Consider the following 24,825-nt stretch of genomic DNA (forward strand, 5'->3'; position numbering starts at 1 on the left):
GGGGCCTCGCGGTGCGGTGCCGGCGGCCGGGGCCGCCTCGGGGCGCGCTGCGATCCGCCGGCGGCGGGCGGGGGGGACGCGCCGCTTCCGGTGAGGCGCCGGCCCCGCCCCGGCCGCGTCACCGGGCACGGGCAGCGGCGGGAGGCGCGTCCGGTCACGTGCGGGAGAGCCGGGCTGCACCGGCCGGGAGCGCACGGGGCGCCCCGGGGAGCTCCGCAACCCGGCAGCCGGGAGACGAGACTAATGCACTTATTTTTTATATCTATCTATCTATCTATCTATCTATCTATCTATCTATCTATCTATCTATCTATCTATCTATCTATCTATCTATCTATCTATCTATCTATCTATCCTAATATTTATATGCATATATTTATTTGTATATATATTTAAAATAGATACACAAGAGAGTCCAAAGCCAAATAGATACACAAACACACACACACACACATATATATGTGGGAGATGCTTTTTTCAGGTTCCCAGAAAGTGCCCTCACTCAAATTTGATTTAATAATAGTAAAAGTCTAGTATCTATTATGAGACTTACAATAACGCTGTTTGTATATAGTATTTTATATATTATATAAGTCTCATATATTATAAGAGACTTATACTACTACTATTATTTATATAAATAAATAAACATGTAACTCTCAACTATTAAATGTTAAAAAGATAAATTACTTATCTGTAGAATTGCGCTATTAAAGTTTAGGGCTTGACATGCCTCAGTAACCTAGGAGGAGGTTAACACAGCTTGTCGAGAAGGGTGTGCTCCTGATAGTGGACACAAAGAATGCAGACTTTGAGGGCCACAAATACATTTGGCAAAATTCCCAAGATAAGGAAGAAACTAACAAAGCCTGCTCATCAACTCTGCTGGAATCAGATCTGACTGGGTAAAAGGTAATTCTGGTGGGGCAAGAGCTACAATCACTGACTTATGGCCCAAGAAACCCATCAGCTCAAGAGAACAGGAAGACTGTGCAAGCTAATCAGCATGAGAAGTGAGGGAATCATTGACCAATAGAAGATTAATTAATGAAAGAATTATGTAATTTGTAGCCAATGAACATTAATGCCTTTGTTTGCTAACATACATAAATGGTAAGTATTTGCTGCCCAGCACCTCTTTCTGCGCAGAACTGTAAATAATTCAAATATCTCAATTCTCTGTGTGGATTGGCCTCTTGCTCACTGAGTGAAAGAAGCTATTTTGGGACAACACATTCACCTAATGAACAAAGTAAAGAACAAGGATCAGAACAGATGTAAAGCATTTTTTTTTTCTAATTGTAAAATCTTAAAAAGAAAAATAATAGAAAATAATACCTGGTATCATTTATTTAAAATTACTCTATTGCATTAACAAAAAAATACAAAAAATAACTCTACTATGAAATGTAATAGGATCACTCAACAAGTGTATGAAAACAATATAGCTCATTAAAATTCTATTATTTTTACAGCAATTGGAAAAGAAGGATTATATTTTTATCAGACTGTTTGCATTTCATCTCTTTCAGAACTTTATTGTGAGAGGACATGCTTTGGTTAGTCAAAGAGGATCTATAATTTTGGGTACAAATGCCTACAAAGTAAATAGTAACATAAGAAAATCACAGGGTAAAAGTCTTGATCAGCACAACTAATTCAGTTAGCAAGGATATGTTTCTGTGAGGCAGAACTTACAAGGTACTTTAGGAAGAGGGAGATGATCCATGCAGTTTACAAGAAAGTAATTTCATTCATTGAAATAAGCACCAAATCCAGGCTGAACATTCACCCTAAAAGCTATATTCATTCACAAGATAACTTGAGTTCAGTTGATTTTGCAACATAATTGGCTGAAGTGAGAAATGAATGAGAAAATGAAAATAGAATAGTCTATAGCTGTGTGCCTGCTGGGCACAGAAGTGTAAAGTTGGGCTTTGGGCAGCCCTGGCACCCAGCCCATGCTTCCCCTTGGATGCCGCTTCCCTGAAGAGAAAAAGCACAAGGGAACAAATTGTATATACGGCCAGAAGACACTTTTGAGGAAGCCATATCATTTAATGTTACTACTTACTTGTACACTTAAATGATTTTTAAATACTGAAAATTCGAATTTATGCCTTTTGAAGCGCTGCATACATGAAGGCTCTAAAGTGACATACATAGTAATGTATCTTCAACTCCTTCCACGTGGATGTACTTTTATTGTGTTACATTGTTGCCTGTGCCTTGCAATTCTGTAAAATGCCTCAAGTACTTCAAATTACCTTGTAATTTTATGTTGTAAAAACTACACGGTTATTTACACATGTAACCATTTGTAATTCTCTGTTCAGCTTTTAAACATGTAAGTGGGGGAACAGACTTCAACGGGCAGGCAGCTTTTGTAGTTTGGAACTACAAAGCAACTTTTGTTGTTGCTTATCAAGCAGCATTAACCAGTGGGTGTCACAAGTATGGGCAGGATGGAGATCGGGTTTAACTCCATAGCAAAGATCCGGCATGCAGCAGCACAAAGCATTCATACTACAGTGTGCTGACAGAATGACAATAAAACAGATATTCTCCCGGTTAGTTCCATGCTATCAGCTGGGGGGTGACTTCACCTTATCAGCAACACCTAACTCCCTCAAGGGCAGAGAGGCCTCGAAGAGAAACCCAGACAAACCAGTGCTGTGTAATCACTAGCTGTATGATGTTTAACAAGGGCGAGTGCTGGATTCTGCACCTGGGATGGGACAACCCTGGATGTATAGAGAGACTGGGAAACAAGAGGCTGGAGAGCAGTGCCATGGAAAGGGACCCAAGGGTCAGTGACAAGTTGAACATGAGCCAGCAGTGCCCTGGCAGCCAGGAGGGCCAGCCCTGTCCTGAGGGGCATCAGGCACAGCATGGCCAGCTGGGCAAGGGAGGGGATTGTCCTGCTCTGCTCGGAGCTGGGGTGGCCTCACCTCGAGTGCTGCAGACAGTTCTGGGTGCCACAATATAAAAAAAGACATAAAGCTATTGGAAAGCATCCAAAGTAGGGCTACAAAGGTGAAGGGCCTTGAGGAGAAGCCGCGTGAGGAGTGGCTGAGGACACTTGGTCTGTTCAGCCTGGAGGAGACTGAAAAAAGAGCTTATCATGGTTCTAGAGGCTCCTCATGAGGGGCAGGCACTGATCCCTTCTCTCTGGAGACCAGTGACAGGACCCAAGAGAATGGTTTGAAGCCATATCAGGGGAGGCTTAAGTTGGATATTAGAAAAAGGTTCCTCACCAAAGGGTGGTCAGGCACTGAACAGGCTCCCCAGGGAAGTGGTCCCAGCACCAAGCCTGACAGAGTTCAAGCATTTGGAAAACACTCTAAGACACGGGGTGTAATACTTGGGGCTGTCCTGTGTAGGGCCAGGAACGGCACTACATTGATCCTTGTGGGCCTCTTCCAACTCAGGATATTCTGTCATTCTGTGGGATTCTGTATGTTTGCCCCGCGGAGCGGCGCCGTCCCGGCAGGGCGCACCCCCGGCCCCGCCGTCCCTCCCCGCCGCTGCCCCGCTCCGGCCCCGCTCCGGCCGTGACGCCACCGGGGCGCGCGGCTGCTCTGGAGACGCGTTTCCCTCCGCGCGCGGGATTGTGGGGGCCGGGAAGGGGCCGCCGGGGGAAGAAGATGGCGGCGCAGGGAAGAGCCCGGGCGGGCGGCGGCGGTGGCGAGGAGGAGTGCGGGTCTGGGCGTTCGGAGTCGGAGCTGCTGTTGCTGCATCCGGAGCTGCTCTCGGAGGAATTCCTGCGGCTCACCCTGGAGCAGGTGCGTCCGGGGAGCCGGGCCGGGCGGAGCGGCGGCCCCTGAGGCGGGGCGAAGAGAGTCACGGCGCTCAGGGAAGAGCAGGCACCAAGTCGGTGCTCTGGACACCATGAACTCGCGGAGAGGAGCCTCTGGCGCGGGAGATGTCTCCGTGTTTGCAAAGGGGCTGTGCTTGAACACCGAGGGTGCTCAAAAGCAATTTTCCCAAATTGTGACAGTGTCTGCATACAGTAAAGTGGCTGTGGAAGGATGAGTTTACACTGTTAAAGTTGCCACGTCCATAACCAGTGTGTCCTGCTCTAGGTGACCCTGCCTGAGCAGGTTGGTTGGATCAGATCATCTCCGGAGCTCCCTTCCAACCCTAACAGTTCTATGAATTAAAGAAATGCAGCCTATGTAATCAATCAAGCTAATGCTTTAATCCATAAATATTGATACTTGATAGTTGAGTTTGAAAGTGGGTTATAAACAGTTTAGGACCAAATAAAAAGGTTTATTTGGTGTTTGGAATACTAGTTACTGCCTTGGCTGAAAATTTCAGGTGCATGAAACAATAGTAATTGAAGTTTCAGGGTTTTGGATAAGCTGAAAGAATTTTCATATGCTTTTGTCCATGCAGCCTATATGGACAGGTTTCAGGCCAACATCAGAAGTCATGAAATGTTGCCAGAATCAGTAGTGGCAGAGGCTTGACCTGCTCTCAATGACCTCAATTTGTAGGATGTTAGTGGAGTCGTTTTCACACCCCATAAATTTAGCATGAGGTACCAAGAAATGTTCACAACCCAATACACAATTAGAAAGAAAACTGGTGTTATAATTGGTAGTTCCTAGAATCACAGAATAGTTAGGGTTGGAAGGGACCTCTGGAGATCATCTTGTCCAAACCCCTGCCAAGGGAGGGTCACCTAGAGCAGGTGACACAGGAACACATCCAGGTGGGTTTTGAATGTCTCCAGAGAGGGAGAGTCCAACCTCACTGGGGAGCATGTTCCAGTGCTCTGCCATCTTTACTGTAAGGAAGTTCTTCCTCATCTTGGGATGAAACTTATCTCCATTATTCTTGGGGAATTGGTAAAAATAATGCAGTTCTACATCCAAAAGTTCGACTTGCATTACATTCTAGTTGTCTGTTTTCTAGACATGTGAAAAAGAGCTCTGGTATTGTAGTTGGGTTCAGGGAAGCGTGTTTAAGAGTGCATGAAAACATCAGCCACCAACAGTATGACTGTCATAACTCTTCCCCTTTTTGGCTGCTGTTTTCCTTGGGAAAACTTGCAGTATTTTGGGTAGATAGAGGCTACAGGGTTGACCTGTGTTGGCAAAGGTGAATGACTGCCCAGTGCTGGTCACAGCTGGGTCTGTGTCTCTCACTGTTGAAGAAAGCAGCCCATCACACCCCTGAATTTGTAGCAGAGTTGCTCATGGCACCTGTGCTCAAATGCACTTAAAGAGTGGCAGAGACTGGGGGCAGGAGACTCCAAAGGACACACGGGGAAGAGGCATATGAGGAGACATGTGGAGAAATGCAGTTGCAGGTGGTGGAAAAAGAAACCACTATGCACTGACCAAAACATCTTGTGTTTCCCATTGCCTCACTGAAGGGACAGGCTGAGTGTGATCCAGGCAGATTCCTTCCAGAAAATGAAGGAATTTGACAGTAGGAAGGGAGGAGACCAGGCTGTTTTGGGCACTGAGCAGATCGTGCCCTCTCCAAACTTATCGTCCCAGCCACCCCTTTACTTCTGGAACTCTGGCCCAATACAATACTTTACAGTGGATTTTGAAATAAGAAATTATGCCACTCAGATGGTTGAATGTTGAATTTGTCATAAAAATAACAACTCTTTTTTTCTGTTCCCCACAGAAAAATATATTAGGTGAAAATGATGTAAAGATGGACAAAGATGGGCTCACTGATCTCTATATTCAGCATGCCATTCCCCTGCCTCAGCGTGACTTGCCAAAAAGTAGATGGGGGAGAATGATGGAAAAGAAAAGACAGAAAAATGACTTGAAAAGTGAGAAGAAAAGGTAATTTAGCTTTATTGGGCCAGACTTGGACAATTTAGGACAATGCATTTTGTTTAATCTTTGCCTGATTACTGAAGCTAGTACAGCTTTTGGATATTGTTACATTGTCGCAGTGGCTAAAACACCGAGCTGTCTTGTCAAATTTATTTTCCTTGTGCATAAGAAGTTAGAGTACCTCAGTTTGTTTACATCTGTGGACTTGAGGATGGAAGCATGAGGTTAGTATTTGGGTGGGAAACTCTTAGTGTGCTGAAATAGGTGCAAAAGATCTTTTTATCAAAACTGAAAATTGAAGTTTTTAAACAGGAGTATTATATCTCTTAATGGTGGTTTGGGTTTTTTATTTCTTAAATCTGCACTTTCCAAACACTGTGTCATTCTTAAGCATTGCATTTTTAAAACTCTGAATTCATATAGTGTGAGTTATGTTGACTTTGTACTTTATTTTTTTCTCAGTCAAGATATTTTCTGATAATGCTGTTTCGATATTAGCTTGATAATATTCCTTTTAATGAATCAGTGATTACTGAACTGGCCTGCTCTGACTACACATAGGTTCAAAGGCACAAACTATTAAAAAAATGTCATTAAATCCACTTAAGGTTCCTATTCAAAGGAGACTTATTTTAAAAAGGTGTGGGTTTTTTGCTTAGTATTTTTATTCCTTAGCTAACAATCTTTTGGATTTACCTTAACATTATGATTTTGAATAAGAGTAGGAACAGGGAAATTCAGAAGTATCAGAATATGAGATGCTGTTCCTGCAGGTAAAGGCAGTGCACCCTTCCCTAAATACTCATCTTTTGAAATACTTCACACTTACTATCTCTGTAGTTACTCTAGAGTAACTGCAGTGGTAGAAGCATAGTGCCTTTGGTTGTACAGCTATAATTGTCTGCTTAGACAGTTGCTCGTGCAATTCTTCTTGCTGAGGAGCACTGGTCCTCACGCAGCCCCCTGTGCCTTTATATTTTGGAAGTAACTTTTATCGCTTTTTATTTTTATTTAAGTGTATGTAAGTGTATATAAGTATATTTATTTTTATTTAAGTTTGGACATCTCAGAGTTTAATATTAGTATTTTGGGATATATGTTTTCTTCAGGTAGGATAAAATTAATTTTAATTACTCATGTCATGGATGTGCTATTTTTTGATCATCTAACCTACGTTTTCTGTGAATTTTGTGATTTGCATTTTCAGTGTTACAACGGTGGAAGGTTTAAGGAAGCGGCCATTGATTGTGTTTGACGGCAATTCAACAAGTACAAGCATAAAGGTGAAAAAGACGGAGAACGGAGCTGCCGATCGCCTGAAGCCTCCTCCCGCTGGCAGCACCACCAACACCGTGAGGAGATTATCCGTTCCTTCCAATGCCTCCACGTACCTGTCTGCCTCCAGTTTGTCAGAGGACGCTAAGCTGGGAATAAGGAATAATGAGGCTCAGCAGAACAATGTTTCAAAGACTGACAGCAGTGTGTTGACTGGCCTGAAGGTTTACCCTTTGTCTCCAATAGCAGGAACTACTGTTGTGAAGTTAAAGAGGTCTGTTCCAAAAGAGGAATCTGATTCGCCGGTACGTTTGTGCAGTATCTTGTTTTGCAGCTTTCTTTTGTAAAATTGAGATTTAAAGGAGCCAAAGTTAGAGCCTTGCAAGAGTTTTCAGAATGATTTTATTTTGGAGTATTAATAGAGTGTTGTCATGTTATTGCAGGGGTTCCATACTGCTGTCTTCTTATTGCAAAGGTTTCATACCTTCTTGGTGTTTCATGGGCAGCTCCTCAGAACACTGACTCTCTCTTTTCACAAAGTAGCCAACCGACTCCAGTTCCCTTCTCAACCAGCCACCCCACTCTTTTATAGCACTCTTCTTCTCATTGGTTACAGCTGTGGCCTGTTAAAGTCAGGCCTGTTCCTAATCTTTGATAATTGGCCCAGCTGCAACTCCTTAGGGGTGAGATTACTCTCTACACTATATTTCCTTATATTCTATCCCCCTACAGTAGAGTATTTAGAAACAGTGAGTATTAGTAAAGGGTAGCTAGTTTGGGAAGTATGGAGCAATGGGCTATCCCTTAAAAACATGCCACGATACAGACATAGGTCTTAACACTTGTGTTGTATTCCTTCATGATACAAATGAAGGAGTTTTCACATTTCCGCTGGAATACAGGAATATCAGGATTAAATCTGGGCTTCAAAGGAAGAAATGGAAATATCTATTCTCAGTTGAACTGCAGGGGGAGCTTTAGATATACAGTGTGCAGTTACATTGATTAGCATTTTCCTAAGACATGACACTGAACTTTGTTTTCTCAATATTGCCTCATGAGATGCAATAAAACATTTATATTATTAATAATAATATATAAAAATATTAACATATTTTTTTTAAGTCCTTTAATGAAAGAATGCAGGTAATATTCTGCTGCATGGCTTGGTACATTCCATCAGACTTCTGTTAAACATGAGTACCAAAACCCATGGCTGTTGTGAAAGACAGCTTTAGCAGCTTTTAAAAGAATCATGGCTGAGGCTCTGAATGGAATTTATGCTTGAGAGGTGTAGGTAGTTTCCTACTACCAGTATTACTAACTTCTTTCAGTATTTAGAACTCTTCCAAGTATTGGTCAGATCTGAGCCTACAGAGCTTTTGAAGCTTGTTTAGTATACCCCTCATAGCTTCTTTGCATTTAATTTAAATGTGCTATTGAATAGAAAGTGATGCTGTCAGGAAGAATCAGTTTACTTGGCAGATAGCTGTAAAGCCTGATATATTTTTAGTGTGATGACACTAAAGGCAACTGTGTCTCCAAGCGACTGTTCCGTGATGTTCAAGAAAAAATTAATGAATAGCACAGAACTGTCCCTATTATCTTTGGGTCTAATTCCCTTAAACCTTTCAGCCTTTTCAACCTGTAAATAAACTAACACTGAAAGTCTTTTAAAGAAAAGAGTGATCTCTAGATTGTGCTCCCTGAACCAGCATGTTGCAGTATATTCTTGAAAACTCATATACCTGTATTTCCTCTGCTTATGTGAGCCTTTAAAGCTCTAATTTCTCAGAATTTATTTTTTATTATTACTTTAGATGATGAAAGGGAGCTATTTTACTACTTCATCTGGTGTTTCTTTGCTTTAGGTTTTCTTGATTTTTACAGGTTTCTTTGGGCAGGGGGACTTGAAAGATGAGTTCATCTGAGGCTTTGGCAATTATTTATCTTCTTTTTATCCAGGTTATTACAAAGGAAAACCAAATTTTCTTTTTCTTTTTTTAAGGTTTTTTACTATTTGACCAAAGTAAATTGGTTTTCTAGTTGTGTATTTGGGGAATTTTCCTTACACAATTCCATTTCAACAAGCATTTTAAGAAGACAACCTGAAATAACTTCACAAGTATTTTTTGAAACTCCAGTATGTACCTGTTTCTAAGCTGCATAACTGAAAGAAATTTTTGAGTATTTAAGAATATTTAATTGTAGGTGGCTGAAAACCAAAACACATGTATGATTTGCAGGTAGTTAAATTCATTGGCTCTGTTTTTATCTTCACCAGAGAAATTCTGTAATATTTAGCTTTCTCCACAAGATGGCAATAGAAAGCTGTTGTAGTGGCCTGTAGCTGAACACTGCAATAGTACCAGATTGAAATATGCCAGATCAATGACTGACTCCTGTTTGCACAGTATCTCTAAGAATAATTATATATTTTCTTGTATTCCAGAATGACCTAAAGCCTTCAGAAGCAAAGAAGAAAATCCAGCATGTTACATGGCCATGAAGTAGCTAATGGTGCTCAAAACATAAATATTACTTCCATATTTTCAAATAGATAGGTCATATTTAAACAGTTGAAATAAAATTATTTTAAAATTTACAGACTTACAGAGATTCAGATTGCTGTGAAGTTTTAACAAGTTTAACAACTCCCTGTTGTAAAGCTGGAGTCACTATCACCAGTCACCTTAAAAGTATCCACTCTTGTACACCAAGTAGTTAATTACTTCTTTAAAAGGCGGTGATATTACACAATACTAAACCCTCCACTCTTAGTTTTCAAGATTATTATAGTTCATCTCCTCAGTGTCACTGTGATTCGCACATTGTTTCACTAAGATTCAGTTTTATTCCACATCTGATTAAATATTAAAATAGCTGTTGAAATTTAGAGTGATCCCTAGAGCCTTCTTGGCTTTAAAAAGGCAATTAATTTAGGTGAGAAAACTTACCATTCTGCTGATAAGATAGTCTGCAGAATTTTTTTTCCTTTTTGTTGCACAGGAGTGTGGAATTTGCAGTGCAAGTTAGGTTGGTAATAAGAGATGAACTATTTTAACAGCATTACTTCAAATTGAAGTTTCTCTTGATATGGAATGCACAGATGGAAATACGTGATATGAAACTTCGAGATGAAGTAGTGAATGGATTAGTGCCACGTTCTCTTAAGTACACAGGCATATTTTTTACATGCATAAGTGTAAAAATGTGCCAGTGTAGGAAATTTGATTGTTTTCCTGGTTACAATCATGCTTATTTATAAAATATTGGGGAAAAACCAATGGAATACAGGCCAGTGCTTTTTCAGCCGACAGATTGTTGAAGAGGGATGTGGATAGGAAGACAGAAGTACCTTGAGAGCATTAACACATGTAATTGCACTCTAGGAAAAAACCCACAAACCTGTTTTCCCTTCCTGTGATAATTTAAGATGGATTTTGGTTTTCTGTGAAATTTGGTGTTTCATCTGGATTATTGGTAGTGCCTCACAGGGCAAAAATCCAATTAAGTTGATGGAAACATTTTTATTAAAACTCAATGGCTCAGGGTGAAGCCAGTTTAGATCAGTTTTAGATACGAATGGCAAATAAGAATAATAAGAATGCTTCCAGACTTGGTAAAACAAAAAGAATCAACTTCTGAATCCACTTAGTTAACCCAGTAAAAGAAGTTTGGTGGTGGTCTGAAAGCTTGTTTACATTTTTAACATTGGTTTATATTGAAACCAAAAAGTGTAGCTTAGTTCTTTACTTTACAGAAGTTCTCCATTCACTGTTATGACGTAAAAGGCACCTCTTGAATGCTGTAAAATGGTAAGAATGTGTGTTTTGAAATGGTGTGCTCTCTCCCTTTTACTAAACATTTGTGCAGTTTTTGTACTTGAGTACAGCAAACTTTAACGTAATGTACATTTTTTTATGTAAAGACTTGTCTTTTAAGTAGCCTTATCCTATTTAAATAAATTAAAAGCAAACGAAACAGTGCCTTGTTTTTGTGATGTAATTAAGCTTATCCATTTTATACAGTTATATTTCAGTGGACTTGATGTAATCAGCATTTTAAGAGTAAAAGGGTCAGTAGCTGCTTTGCAACAGTAGCAGCAGTTAGTATCGCATGAAGTGCTGGTTTTTGCACTTGTGTAACAGTCTGACGGGAATTCTGTTTTGTGGCTGGCTTCCTGTCAGTGGTTTAGAGTCTAGGATGTATTTTGTGTAGTTCCAGTTGCTAGGAGCATGTGTGTGTTGGTATATGCAGAACTGCACTGGAATAATAGCATCATGCTGCTCTTGCGTGGTAGCAGTCCTGTTTCCAGGCTGGGATGCTTTCCAGCCTTGCATGTTTCACCTGCCTTTCCCCAAAGCTGGGGCCATTTTGCTACCTGTTGTAGCACCTGGGAGGCAAGGTGCAAGCTGTGCTGCTCCTATTGCCTTCTTAGAATCATCAAGTTAGGGAAAAACTTCCAAGGTCATCAAGTCCAACCTGCACTTGAATTCCACATGCACACTAAGTTGGATCACAGAGCATCATGTCTGTGTTTTTTGAACACTTCCAGGCATGGTGGGTGACTCCACCATTCCCTGGGAGCCTGTTCCACTGCTTTACCACATCCAGTCAAGAAAATTTTCCTAATACATGGCCTGAACTTCCGTTGTCAAAATTGGAGGCTGTTTCTTCTTGTCTTATCACAGCTGACTGAGAGAAGAGGCCAAGCCCCACCTTGCTATGATCTCCTTTCAGGCAGTTGTATAGAGCAGGAAGGTCTCACCTCAGCCTTCTTTAGGCTAGGCAACTCCCAGCTTCAGCCCCTTCCATTGCCCTTCAGCTCCACTGCCCTTCTCTGGACACACTCCAGCACCTCTCTCCTGCTTGTAGTGAGGGGCCTAAAACTGAGCACATGACTCAAGATGTGGCTTCTCATCAGTGCCAAGTACAGGGGCACTACCCCTTTAGCTCAAAGGAATCTTTCTTCTCTCAGCAAAGCACTAGAGCAGAGCTGCAGTGTGCTGGGGATTGGCAGACCCCTGAGGAGAGAGTGAGGTGTTTGCCCTCCTTTCAGAGGTGTGGATAAAGAAGGATTTTTGTGGCTATTGCTACAGCTTTCATCATAGAATTAAATCACCGAGGAATAGAATTTAATCATTCACTGAGTTCTGATTAGCACAGTGTGCACTTCAAAAATGTCAGCCAGCCAAGTTCTTCAAATGGTGTGCAATAAACTAAATCTGATCTGCTACATCTATTTAGATGGTTGAATTAATGAGAGGGGAATGACCTGTGAGCACTTTGCACTTGGTACTAAGAGACAAACTCAAGGAGAAAACTTTCCCTACCCAGTAGCACACATAGTAAGTATACTCCTAAATATTAATTTCACATTTGAAGATTCCTGTTGGAGGTGTGACATATTTCTTTTCTCCTTTTTCTGAACACAAATGAATTCCATCTGGAAGGTGTACCGGGACTGTGCATTGCATAACATGGCCATATTTCTTGCAGTTTGCTTTGGGAAAAGGTTTATCTTCCTTTGTATTATTACCTTTTGATGTTACTGTCCCGCCAGTGTGCTGTTGCTGACAGTTGCTGCTGTGGCAAACATAGCAGAAATTATGCTACAACAAAGAGTATTATGTGTCCCAATAGAGAACAAAATTAAAGTAGGCCCTACTATAGAAGTTAAACTTCTGACTTTTGCAAAGATAGATGGATGTCTTTTGAGTTGTCTTGACCTTCTTACTTGCTGAGAAGAAAAATATTTTGGGCTTGAGTTTAGAGCCTATGAACACGTTTTTATCAGCTGCAGTCAGTACAGTGAGTGTTTTCACACACTTGTTTATTTTTGCTGGTAGTTTTCCCACTGACTTCAATTAGTAAAAGACTGTTGTACAGCAGGACCCTTCTGAGAATTGTCTAAACTTCACACTCCCAAAAATTGGGTGCAAAAAGGACTGTGTTTGTATGCATTGTGTTTCTTCAGAATGTGAAAGCATTTTTGTAAATATTATGTAAAGACAATTAAGCCACAATCACAGTTTTGTTTTAAACAGTTTTATTTTGAAAAATACAATGTGCAGTGTAATGTCAACTAACTGTAGTACTGACACTGTCGATCAGAACTTGTACTTCACACAATGATCACCTAGACATGCAATAAAATATGTACCTGTCATGAAGCACTCCCACTTCCACTGTTTCATCATTATCTTTTTATGGCATGTCACAAATCCATGTACATTGAAACACGCTCTACTTTTGCAGTCTTTCTACAGACTTGACAGCACACACTTGTCACATAGCTCAAGAACACCGGGTTCACACCAGCCCTATTGGAATTGAATGTCCTTTGCCATTAATTTCAGTGGGCAGAAGGCTTCACCCTGGATATCCACCTGTTAATGTATTGTGTGTGGCCATTGTTATCCTTGAACTGCATCAATTGTAACTGGAATATTTTTTAGGAAAAAAAAAATCTTAAAAATGGTAAGTTATGTCAAAAACAGTCAAATAGTTTTACATCATGGGTTTTGCATTAGTTTTTGTTATTGGTAGAAATCTTAAACACCAACACTGCTATTAGAGATTCTGAAGCTATTTTCCCTCCAGATTTGGAGAGTATAAAGAAAAAGGTTAAGAAATGTTAATAATACAGTGAGACACAGAGTGGCAAAGCTAGCTCTGAACTTCCATGTGTTTCAGACTTTATATTGCAAGCACGGCTTTCCTCCCTTCTTCCTCACACCTTAGTATGAGCTTTAAATATCCTTTCCACATTCAGGGCAAAGGATGTCATCCCTTTCTGTGAGGAAGCCACGACCCACCAATGAAAGGGAGCACTTCTTACAGTTAAAGCAATCATTATGCCACTGCCGTTCTTCAAAAGAGATGTACTTGGTTCCTCCGAGTCCTGTTTGAAAAGCAAAATTGTTCTGTTACAAGAAAACAATGGCAGGTCAGCCATCAGGTCATGCAGACTGACATGGAGATCTGACATACAGCAGTGAAAAAATGACATTGTGGCAAATCTGTTTATTGCTGTGCTAATTTTGCCATCCTTATTCTATAGTGACTAACATTTTCATCCTCAAATACTTCTGTTGCTTTCAGCAAAGTTAATGAGCAAGGCTGTTATCCCTAGTGATAATGGCAGAAATGAGCTTCCATGAAATGGCCCTGCAACGTGCAGCAGAAGAAAAGCAAAGCACCTGACTCTGAACAGATTTCTGGTAATCTTTTACAGAATGTTTTATGGCACCTGAGTATGTTAATTTATGTTTTATAGAGGTGCATTTTAGATAATTAAAAAAGAAGTCTGTCATGTGTCATAACTTGATTCATAGCTCTGAAGGAAGAATGCCTCAGGAAAAGAAGCAGATTAGTAAAAAAGCATTCCAGGGTTTGAGGCTATGGCAGTTATCATCGGATGTATTGAAGTTATACAAAAGAAAAAAAAAAGAGAAAAACGTCTCTTAGTAGTCATTGTCTTTTGCTTAACCTCAAAAATGACTAGCTGAAGCTTCATGAAAAGATTTAGTTGGGCATCTCTTGTACCAGGTCAGACTTTTTTGTTTAGTTTTGCATTTAGTAGCATCTCAACACACAAAACAGCCATGAGAGACCTACCACTGATTGGGTTTGTGCATCCAGCACACTTTTTGGCATAGAGGTTGCAGAAGCAGCTCAAGCAGTATGCAAACTCATCCCTGGAGGTGAAGCGCTGTCCAGACAGCTGCTTCTTGCACGCAGTGCACACGAAGCACTCCTTATGCCATGGTTGCTCCCGGTAGGTAACGCCTCCTGTGGTGATAGCCTGTTTTAGGGAAAAAAACAAGACAAGAAAGTGTTTTCTTAAGAGTGGCAAGTTTGTATTTCTATTTGGCAAAGAGGAAGGTTGATGAGATTTTTGTGAGCGGGAGGAGGAGAAGGTTTAGCAACAGTAAGATTATAATTTTGCTTGGAGTTGACCTTGAGAAAATCATGCAAGTGCTTTATTGTAATTTCCTTATTTATAAAAAGAAGCCCCATGCTAAAAGTACTTTATTCTGCATATATTGTAAAATCTCACTCTCAGTTGTACTCAGTTTTTCAAGCTACTCTCTGTATGTTGCTTTTCATATGCATTTACCAGAGTTTGACTCTTCACTGTTCCTTCGCCTGCCCCTTTCTTCATAGTGGAGGAATTACCTGATGTGTTTCAACTTCCTTTCATTGGGAAAGACCGGTTTATTTCATATTTTAGATGAAGTATTTACTTTCTGCTTCTCAAGACTTTTGTCAGGGAGTTTCCTCTTACAAGTAAGTAGAACTGAAATTATATAATCTCTTAAAACCAGTTAATTCTTAATCTTTTTACACATCCAAAAATGAGATATTCTGCCTACTTGGATATAAAATGGGAAGGACTTCAATCTCTTAGGTGTCACATAAGCAAAACTTGCACTACCTTCTTGCACTGGACACATTGCATGGCAAACTGCTTTTCATAGCAGGGGACACAAAAGTTTTGATTGTCCTTAGGGATGAAGCTCTTTGTCCCAATAGGCTGCTGGCAGCGGTAGCAGATAAAGCAGGTCTCGTGCCAGCTGTTGCCCTTGTATTCCATCTTCCGAGTACCTGTAAGGAGAGCAGAGCACCACGTGAGCTTCTGGATGAGATAGATGCAGTTTGTAGCTCTGTCTTTCCTGTCTGTCAGTCCAGAAGCATTGCAGCTCTGAGCTAGAGGCTATTTAATGTTCCTACCAGCTTTGCATGGTATTTGGTACCACTTGGGGTTTTTGGAGATCTCTTCTCCTGCAACGAAGAGAAATGTTTTTTGCAAATAGCTGCAGCCTAGAACAGCTTTTTGTGGTCTTATTAGGCAAATAATGAATTCCAATGCACAGGAAGACTCAAGGGAATTGGACGGACATCAATATAAGTTGCTGTTAGTGCTAAGTGGAGCCATTCCTCATTAAAGACTGACTTCATTCATTCCACATCTGTTTTGCATCTTTCTCAAATAGCAGCAAGGTACCTGGTTAATTACAGACTCATTGAATGATTAGGGCTGAAATACACCTTAAAGATCATCTAGTTTTAAACTCCCTGCCATGGACAGGGACACCTCTCACTAGACCAGGTTCTCAGGGCCTGATCCAACCTGGCTTTGAACACTGTCAAGGATGAGGCATGCAATTCCTGGCAAGCACCGTGCCTCCATTTCCCAAAGAAGTACAGTCTCTGTCTGAGATAAAGGATTCTTTCATATCTGCTCAGGAGCCTTTTTCTTGTTCTCATTGAGGTGTATTATAAGTTCACAATTGTTTCCAGCTCAACAGAACCTATCCTAAACGTTTTTCTGTCTCTTGAAACTTCCAGTAAGAAAAAGTTTTCTCTCTGTTTTCGGTTGAATTGAAAATATGGTTGAAATGTGGAATTTAAACAATCCTTTTATTGGAAAGCAGAAAAGTGGAATGGTAGTTAGGAAATAAATGCACTTCTCTAGAACAAAGTTTTAGGGTTCAGATAGTGTTCTTTGCAGATTCAGTCCACTGTATGGCAGATGGACTCTGAGCCCCTCCAGGAAGTTGAAGATGCCCCATTATATAGATAAATTTATTTGCACATGGTATGATTTCTATGTACCAGTTTGAGTCAGAATATTTGATACTGGCCAGAAGGGTAAACAAACACATGTTTTTCCTACAGTTCTGCATGACTCTTGGAGCCTGTAACAGCAAATATCAAGTCAAATACTTGGAAGACTGACAAGCTGATTGAGTTGGCTAATGAAAAAGAACCACATTAATGCCTTTGATGACAATTCTCTGTGCCTCTATTATTGCAGGGTTTAACAATTTCCCCCTTCTCAAGCATTAATTCATCTTTGTTTACTAGTTGCATATTTTTCTTCTTTTATGATCTCATTAAATTCTGCTGAGACAGGATTTATTTGGTGGGTTTTTTTGCTCTTTTAAATTAACTTGCATCAGTAGTAAGTGAACTGTTAATAATCTTTCTGATGCTTAAATTCTTGAATATTTTTGTTCCATTTTATTAACAGACACCTTCTAAAAATTATGCCCTCTCTATGCTGGTAACTTCCAATATCATGTCAAGGAGCAATGAAAGAATAATAATCTGGAGAAAGAAGATGTGGATTTTTTTTAATAGACTAGAACTTTATTTTTACATTTGCAGCTGTGCTCTCTTCGGGATGGTGTTGTCATTGAAACTCAAAGAGAGGAGAGCCCAGTTTTGTTAGCTACTAGACTGAAGTCAGTATGAGTTGGGTTTGCGGAAGGACTGAAAGAACAAGCTTGTAATCACTTAAATGGGCACCTCATGGTAAAGCTTCCATGGCTCAGACAGGAGCACTCTTTGCTGGGTTCAGAACTGGCTGCATGGCCGGGCCCAGAGGGTGATGGTGAATGGTGCTGCATCCAGCTGGGGCCAGTCACCAGTGGTGTCCCTCAGGGGTCTGTGCTGGGGCCAGCTCTGTTCAATATTTTTATTGATGACATGGATGAGGGGATTGAGTCTTTCATTAGTAAATTTGCAGAAAACACCAAGCTGGGATCATGTGTTGATCTGTTGGAAGGTGGGAGGGCTCTGCAGAGAAACCTGGAATGGTTGGATGGATGGGCAGAGTTCAATAAAAGGAAATTTAATAAGTCCAAGTGCTGAGTCCTGCATTTTGGCCACAATAACCCCCTGCAGCGTTATAGGCTGAGGATGGTGTGGCTGGACCTCTCTGGGCAACCTGTTTCAGTGTTTTACCTCAGCCCTTCATTGTAGAAAACTTATTCCTTATACTAATCTAAATCAACTCTCTCTTACTTTAAAAAAGTTACACTTTGTTCTATTGCAACAGGCCCTGCTAAAAAGTTTGTCCCCATCTTTGTTACAGGTTTGTTACAGGTCCCCTTTCAGTACTGAAAGGCTGCAAACAGTTTTCCCCAGAGCCTTCTCCAGGCTGAACAATGCCAGCTGCCCCAGCCTGTCTTTATAAGCAGAGTGTTTCAGCCCTCTTTGTGGCCCTCCTCCAGACCTCCTCCAACAGTTCCGTGTTCTTCTTATGTTAGATGCAGCCCAGGACACAACCAGCTTTCTGGGATGGGAATGGACTTCCTGGGTCATAGACTTCCAGCTTTAAAACTAGCACTGGCTATTCCCAAACATGTCAGTTTTTATTTCTGTGTCAGCAAAACGGGTGCACATAGAATAGTAGGGGATGTTTAAACTTGGAATAGATAGGGTTGTCTCCTTTTAAATATTGTTCTATTTCATCATCAAGTCTTCATTTTTACTCCTGAGGAGCAAAATATTGTGGTTTTCTCTTTTGTATCTGAGATTACCAATGTCAGAACCAGCTGACAAAGTAACTAGTAATCATTATGGAGTCTGTACAAGGATTCTTCAAACTGCCTTTTAATATTTTAATCCTGCACTGATAGCACTTCAACATTAAGGCCCTCAAATCATCACAGAATGCTATAGTATTTTTGTAAGAACAACAGGTTTTAGCAATCTAATACTATAACCTCATGCTTCAGGTCAAAATAAAAATAGCTCTTTCCTGTTCCTTCATATCTTTGTGCTCAAGAAAGACCTCAGAGGCACTTTGATCAATTTTTCATCTGTCTGAGAGAAGCTAAATTTTGAGTAATTAGACAAAATTTTCACGTGAATGAAAGTTCTTCCATGAGCCACTATGTACATTGCATGTTCTGGTCATGGAAGTGGACTAGAATGCACCATCACCAGGTTTTTACAGAGTTCAGCATGACCTAGTAGAGATAGTCAAGGAGAGACATTTCTCACAAATATTGCTGAGTTTGGGCTTGCTATTTAGTCCAAAAAGTGAGCATCCTAACCTGGCATAATAGTCTTCTTGCACTCATTACATTTGGAAGAGTACTCATTGGAGTAGCAGTCAGTACAAAGTAGATGTTCCTCTTTTGCAGCAAAAGGTTTGTCCACCAAGGAATTCTTGCACTGGAAGCAGTGGAAGCAGGTTTCATGCCAGTGGCGGTCCTTATAAGACAGATCCTGCAGAAATCCAAAACCACAGAGTAAGTGGAATGAATGGTTTGCACAACTGGAAGCTCAGAGAATGCAAACATATCCAAATCTGAACTCCAGCCAGGACCTGGGGCTGCTTTGAGGAAAACAAAATGTTCTGACAAAGGTGAACTTATTTTGCTGTGATAACCAAGAGCAGCTCATGACAACTATCAACCCTTTCTCAGTTCAAGGTAACCCTTTTGGTTTGTGACAGAGGAGCAGCTAATTTCACTTAGGTATTTCCTTTGAGAATAAAGCCCAGCTTTTGAGTTGGATTAAAACTTGTTATCCAATAGGTATGATAGACTTCCCCTATTTCCCTTATCTATTGCTGATTTCTAGTTAATTTCATAGATATTTACTCCTGAACAGAAGTATTTTTTCCCAATTGCATTCTGGTATTTTTTGGCAGATTTACACCAAGAGTGAATGAGTCTGATCTGTCTGGGGTTTTTTCTGCTACCACAAATTTTTACTGGCTCTTGTGATTTGGTTTACCTATATTTCAGATGTGGATTGTACTGAAAGATACAAGACCACATTGTACCTGCATCCCGTGATCCAGAGTACTGGCCAAGGGATTAGTGTGGGCATGTTAGTATTTAAAATACTCTTCACAGTGGTTCCTTTGATTATTTAAAAGAAACAGTACTTCTCAAAATTGTGACCTAAACCAGTGGATTGTGCTTTTTTAAAATTTAAATTAAGGTGGCCTGTACATGTAACACTTGAAGAGTGTCTTTGGACTTCAAACAAAATAGAGCTTGAATACAAGAAATGGTGTCTGCCCCAAAATATAGAGGCTCTGGTTTGGGTTGGGATTGTGAAAGGATAGAATTGCCATGAATAGGGAGTTCAGCTGAAGTTCAGCTGAAATGAATTCTCAAGTTCTAGCCCAAGATCTACTCTGTATTTATTGCAGACACTAAACTAGTTAGATTAACTGAAGAAGAAGAGCGAGTGGTAGAATAATGAATTCCAATTTTGCAGTTGTGTGAAGCATCACAAAGGGTTCATACTTATCTGGCATAAGCTGTACCATGTCAGTCAGTACAGTCACAGTAACTCCAAACATGCAATCTTAAACCAGAGCAAGATACCACAGATTTAGATTAACCTCAAATAACAGTTTGTCTTTGGGAGCCTTGTTCTCATAAACATCTAGCTGGAAACGCTGAAACAATTTCATCTAGCTCAGGTGATATGTGGTAGCTTGTTAAACTTTAGTAATTTGTGTCAAAATTTGACTATGCAATTAAACATTTCTGTATGGACATCTGTGCCACTCACCTAATTTTTTTGGATCATTGTGAGTAACAATTTTCATCTCTGAGATTGCACTCTGTGGTAGAATGTCTTAGACTTCCACTTTACATCTTTCAGAGAGTTGTTTATTCAGCTCATCTATTCATTTCAGCTAAATCCTTTTGAAACAATACAAATTTCTGACTGTAATATTTTAATCTTTTCTAATAGCAAATGAAAACAAATTTTCTTTGGAAGTTACTTACATTTTTTTCTTCTCTTTGGGAGATGTCCAATAGCCTAAATCTGGTCTCATATTATATTTTAACAGAAAAATACAATATGCAGTGCTTTCCAAAATAACGAAATTTGACTTTTAGAAAGTAGAACAAGAGATCTGATCTTCTCTCTCTCTTGTAATGTGATGTATTCAATTATTTTTCCTTGTTACTTGTCATTTCCTGGTTTTGCAATTTTCAGCAAGCAATTTTTTAATATCCAAAATTCATGCGGTGACGTATGCTTATTTTGTCAGTGAAATGATACCCTGCAGATGATGCATGCCTTTTAGAAGAGGAGTGATGAAAACAAAGATTAGGTGTCAAAGATGAAAGATTTGATCCCTGAGTCAGTTATGATGGCAAGATTTTATAGGCAGTAGCTGGGTGGGTGACAGTAGCAGGTATTTCATCATCATGAAGTAATGAAGAAAAACTAAACAAAAAGTACTCCAGATAAAAAGTGGATTGAATAATCTTTACCTTCTCTGGATTACTATAACTCCACATTGAATGTAGAGAGAGTCTAAGATGTCTGACTTTGACAGTAGAATATTAGACTGATGAAATGGATATTCCTTTCTCTCTCAGAATCTGTCACATCTGAAAGCAAGCAAGTCCAAGGTACTGATGAAACCATTTATGCATCATGAGTGTTCTTAGGTCACTGAAAAGGAGGTTTGGTCTATTTCAGCATGTTGTATATTTTACTGGAGCCTTTGACTTGTTCATAAGCTGTGGATGTATTGATCTGGAGCAAATTCTACACTGGAAAAGCATGTGCAAAAACTGACTGAAAGCTTTCTGACTGTCAGGCTGCTCCTCTGTTAAGCTGAAAGAACATCAGATTTAGTTTAGGCATATGAATTCTAGTTTATGCTAGCTGATTGTAACCCAAATAAATCTGTTCCAGCAGAAGGTGCAAGTGATATAGAACTAATTTCTGTTGTATTTTCACTTATTTTCATTATGACAACAACAAAGAAAACTTTGACAAGGTAACTGTTAACATTGGCAAGATCAAGTTTTACAGCTTCTCCACAGATCTGTATAGTTTTGCTCCAGCATGGTTTATTTGGCCTCTAGGGTGGGACTGCATTTGACTTAGGAAAATGTATTTTTTTAAAAAAAACCCAGAAGATCTCCTTAGACTAGGGTTACCAGTTAACTGGGTTAAGCTTGGGCTCCTCATACCCTGCATTTTTATTGTCTTCTCCTCAGGCTTTTTAAGTCTAAGCAAACTGAAGCCATTATTCAGCACCATTTCTCTTGAACAACAGGGTTTCAGCTTCTCTGGGTGTCAACAGGGACCCAGTAGGAAGAAGGAGATTAGAGAGTTTATTGCCAGAACAGTAACTGTATATGTTGTTCATGGCTTTTTTTACCTCAATGGTCTTTTCAGAAGGCTGAATGTAGGAAATGGGCTATGCCAACTAAATGCTGTGCAGATTTTAGCTACACATACCCTGTAAAACACTTAAGTATGTTAGACTGGCACATATCTATAAAAGTATGTTGAGAAAAGGTAAAAAACAAGTGATATTGTGCTGTACTCAGCCCCTTACATGTGTGAGAAGATATTAAGGTATCCACCTCTTTTACCATTTCACCTCACAAAAACTAGCCTGAGATTCAATAATGAGCTGAAAAAGTGTGGCATGTTGGAACAGGGTTTAAATATTAAAAACAAGAAAAATTATTTTTTCTCTTTTCTGATTCTCATTACTGGAGGTCTTATTTCTTGTTTGGTTTATGTGTGAGGATGACCCTTTTGAGGCATTTTTGGCCCGTGTGCTGACACAGTAGCTGTATCTCACAATCCACTCATAATTTAATTTGCACGTTTCACAGAGAGAGTTTTCACCCCCTTCTGCTTGGCAAGGCCAGCTTGTGGACTGCATTAAACACAGGATTACTGAAGGTATTTCCTGTATTTGCAAGGTCTCCATATCATAGGATCTGCAAGGAAAGTATTAAAAAAGCCAAAGTCAACCAAAAGTAACCCTTCAGCAGTTAAGCAAATGGGTGCAAGATGTGTGGATTTCCAGAAATAAGCATGAAACTGTAGGTGTGGTGAGCATTCACCAGGGACTTAGCCATTAAAATGACAATTTTTTCCTAGGAAAGTAAATTTCTCCTGTAACCTGTTGGCATATGGATAATGTGTAATAGGTGTGAGAGAAACGACCCTGTATTTTCATGCTGCCTGCTGGTGCCTCCTACCAGTCAGTACATGAAGCTTTTAATTTGCCTGTGGAAGTTTTGTAAGCATCAGCTACAAGTGTTTACAGTTAATGAAATGGCTTATGCCCAAAGGTGGCATTCAGACATATGTTGTCATTCTGGGATTTTCTGGTGGCAAAGACTTGTTCTTTTAAAACAAGGAACAAATTAGTTATTACTCAGTTACCCATAAACTACCTGAAAAACTAGAAAGATAGTGAAGAAATTTCTCCCCTGACTTGAATTCAAGGAAAGTTTCTCTACAGCATTGTTGTCTTGTGGCCTCTCTGTGCTATAGCCAATACACAATGTGAAAGTTCAGCATCAATTTCATCCTCTCAGAGTCCAGTGCTGTCAGAATTTGAGTACTGTGTCCTCTTTTCAGCACCTGTGCTTTCTCTTTGGTGTAACCCTGTCAGTTATAGGAGGCTTGATTGTAATTGGGAGGATGGGGAAGAAGGAAGTTAAGAGTATCTGGTTCTCAGTGTAGCTTTTCTTAGTGAAAAGAAATAATGGTGGCCAAGAAGGGACTTCTGAAGGAAAATCTGACGTGAGAACTTTGTGGTACTTTGCAGGTTGTAATGTGGTTGTAGGTGTGGACACGGCTGCCAGATGCAGAGGCCTGGATGTGAACTTTTCTCATGACACTGTCACTCCATTATATTTTTTATTCCAAATTTTACAGTTTTAGGTTATGTCGAGCATACAAACAAATTGGAGTCAATTTCGTCCATGTAGTAAACACACTGGTTTCATTCCCAAAGATAGTGCAATTTATCTTCCTTGTTCAGATGAAAAAGTATGTGTAAAAAGATTTATGTAAAATTGCATATATATAGGTGTGTGTATGTGTATTTTTTTATTTATATACCTACATATTCATACAGTTTAATGAGGAGAAACCTGATTTTTTGTGACTGTTTAATGGCTGAATTATGCTCACAGTGCACACACTTCATCTGAAACTTACCTTGTGGCTGAGGCACTTTTAAGGGCTCTCTCAAATGTGTTCTCTAGTGTCTATTACTGTCACTGAAAAACAACTTTAGTTTGCTTCTCAGTGAGAACATTCATAGGATCCCTTTTTCTACCCAAACACAAGTTTTTTCAGAAAACTTGCAGGAATTTACGTTTCAACTTTTATCCATCTATCAGAATCTGCTAAAATTGCTCAACAGCTTCAAAAACTACAGCATGAACAGGCACAAACAGCAGTCATGGAAACAACAAAAGGACATGTTTGCTTCTGACACATTTTATAGCTCTTTAAGAAATCTTTATTTACTATCTCTTAGTTGTGTTTTCCACATAGTTTTTACATAGTTAAAATGTTCTTAGATTGCAGACAGTTGGGGCTTTTTTTTTTTTCTATCTGTTATTAGAGTGTGCTTCACTTAAAAGTAAAGAAAAGCAGTATATCGGATAACACCCACACTCCCTAAATACATAAATCTGGGTTGAAAAGTTCAGCCTGATTAATTCCTGAATACTTTGACCAAGATTTGTTGAAGCTGGTCCAAGTTTTTAAATTTTTGACTATCAACACATGGAAATATCTTCTCAGGGGATTAGATAGAGACCTTAAAACAAAAGCACATTCTGGAATGGGGCAGGAATATTTTGCTTTTTCAGGTCAGGCCAGGCCAGCTGTATCTCATCTCTAACTTGAATATTTATGAGCTGTAGGAAAGCTGGCAATTTTATACCTTCTTACAGATTATTGCCAGTTCCCTGTCTTGGTGGTGAAAAATTTTTACCTTTTTAAGGCTTCTGAAAGGGACTTTCCTACTGATTTGCCAATAGGGTGTTGTAGATCAATTTGGAAGGTATGAGACATTTATTTTTTCCAATCTGAGTAAGCACATATTTTTATATCTCTGAACTAGTGATTGGGTGGTAGTATCACTAATGGGAATTAGTTTATCTTTGTAGAGGCATGGATCATCAGC

General features: G+C 39.8%; 2 protein-coding genes across 6 annotated transcripts in view; one reads left to right on the forward strand and one right to left on the reverse strand.

Annotated features, from left to right (window-relative positions):
- Positions 1–3,634: 3,634 nt before the first annotated feature.
- On the forward strand, positions 3,635–11,059 carry C2H2orf49 (chromosome 2 C2orf49 homolog). The gene is made up of 4 exons (XM_058799891.1): positions 3,635–3,785; positions 5,650–5,816; positions 7,018–7,390; positions 9,538–11,059. The coding sequence occupies exons 1-4, from the start codon at positions 3,648–3,650 to the stop codon at positions 9,592–9,594; spliced, it is 735 nt and encodes a 244-aa protein (XP_058655874.1). The 5' UTR covers positions 3,635–3,647; the 3' UTR covers positions 9,595–11,059.
- A 2,076-nt stretch (positions 11,060–13,135) lies between these two features.
- The window catches only part of FHL2 (four and a half LIM domains 2), a 36,132-nt gene continuing 24,442 nt past the window's right edge, over positions 13,136–24,825 (reverse strand). For 4 of the 5 annotated variants that reach the window (XM_058825007.1, XM_058825009.1, XM_058825006.1 and 1 more), the window contains exons 3-6: positions 18,941–19,115; positions 15,529–15,698; positions 14,709–14,895; positions 13,136–13,992 (exon numbers count right to left, since the gene is read on the reverse strand). In XM_058825007.1, coding sequence (XP_058680990.1) covers positions 13,841–13,992; positions 14,709–14,895; positions 15,529–15,698; positions 18,941–19,115 — 684 coding nt within the window. In that variant the 3' untranslated portion in view covers positions 13,136–13,840. The remainder of the gene's footprint in view (positions 13,993–14,708; positions 14,896–15,528; positions 15,699–18,940; positions 19,116–24,825) is intronic. The other variant, XM_058825011.1, reaches the window with a different exon arrangement.

The sequence above is a fragment of the Ammospiza caudacuta genome, chromosome 2, assembly GCF_027887145.1.
Source record: "Ammospiza caudacuta isolate bAmmCau1 chromosome 2, bAmmCau1.pri, whole genome shotgun sequence".
In the NCBI taxonomy this organism is placed as follows: domain Eukaryota; kingdom Metazoa; phylum Chordata; class Aves; order Passeriformes; family Passerellidae; genus Ammospiza; species Ammospiza caudacuta.

What these genes read in the sequence shown, in the direction of transcription:
- C2H2orf49 (XM_058799891.1), top strand. Translation starts at nt 3,648, where the DNA reads ATGGCGGCGCAGGGAAGAGCCCGGGCGGGCGGCGGCGGTGGCGAGGAG. An exon ending in TGCGGCTCACCCTGGAGCAG is followed by an intron (nt 3,786 to 5,649) that starts GTGCGTCCGGGG and finishes TGTTCCCCACAG; the next exon opens with AAAAATATATTAGGTGAAAA. An exon ending in TTGAAAAGTGAGAAGAAAAG is followed by an intron (nt 5,817 to 7,017) that starts GTAATTTAGCTT and finishes TTGCATTTTCAG; the next exon opens with TGTTACAACGGTGGAAGGTT.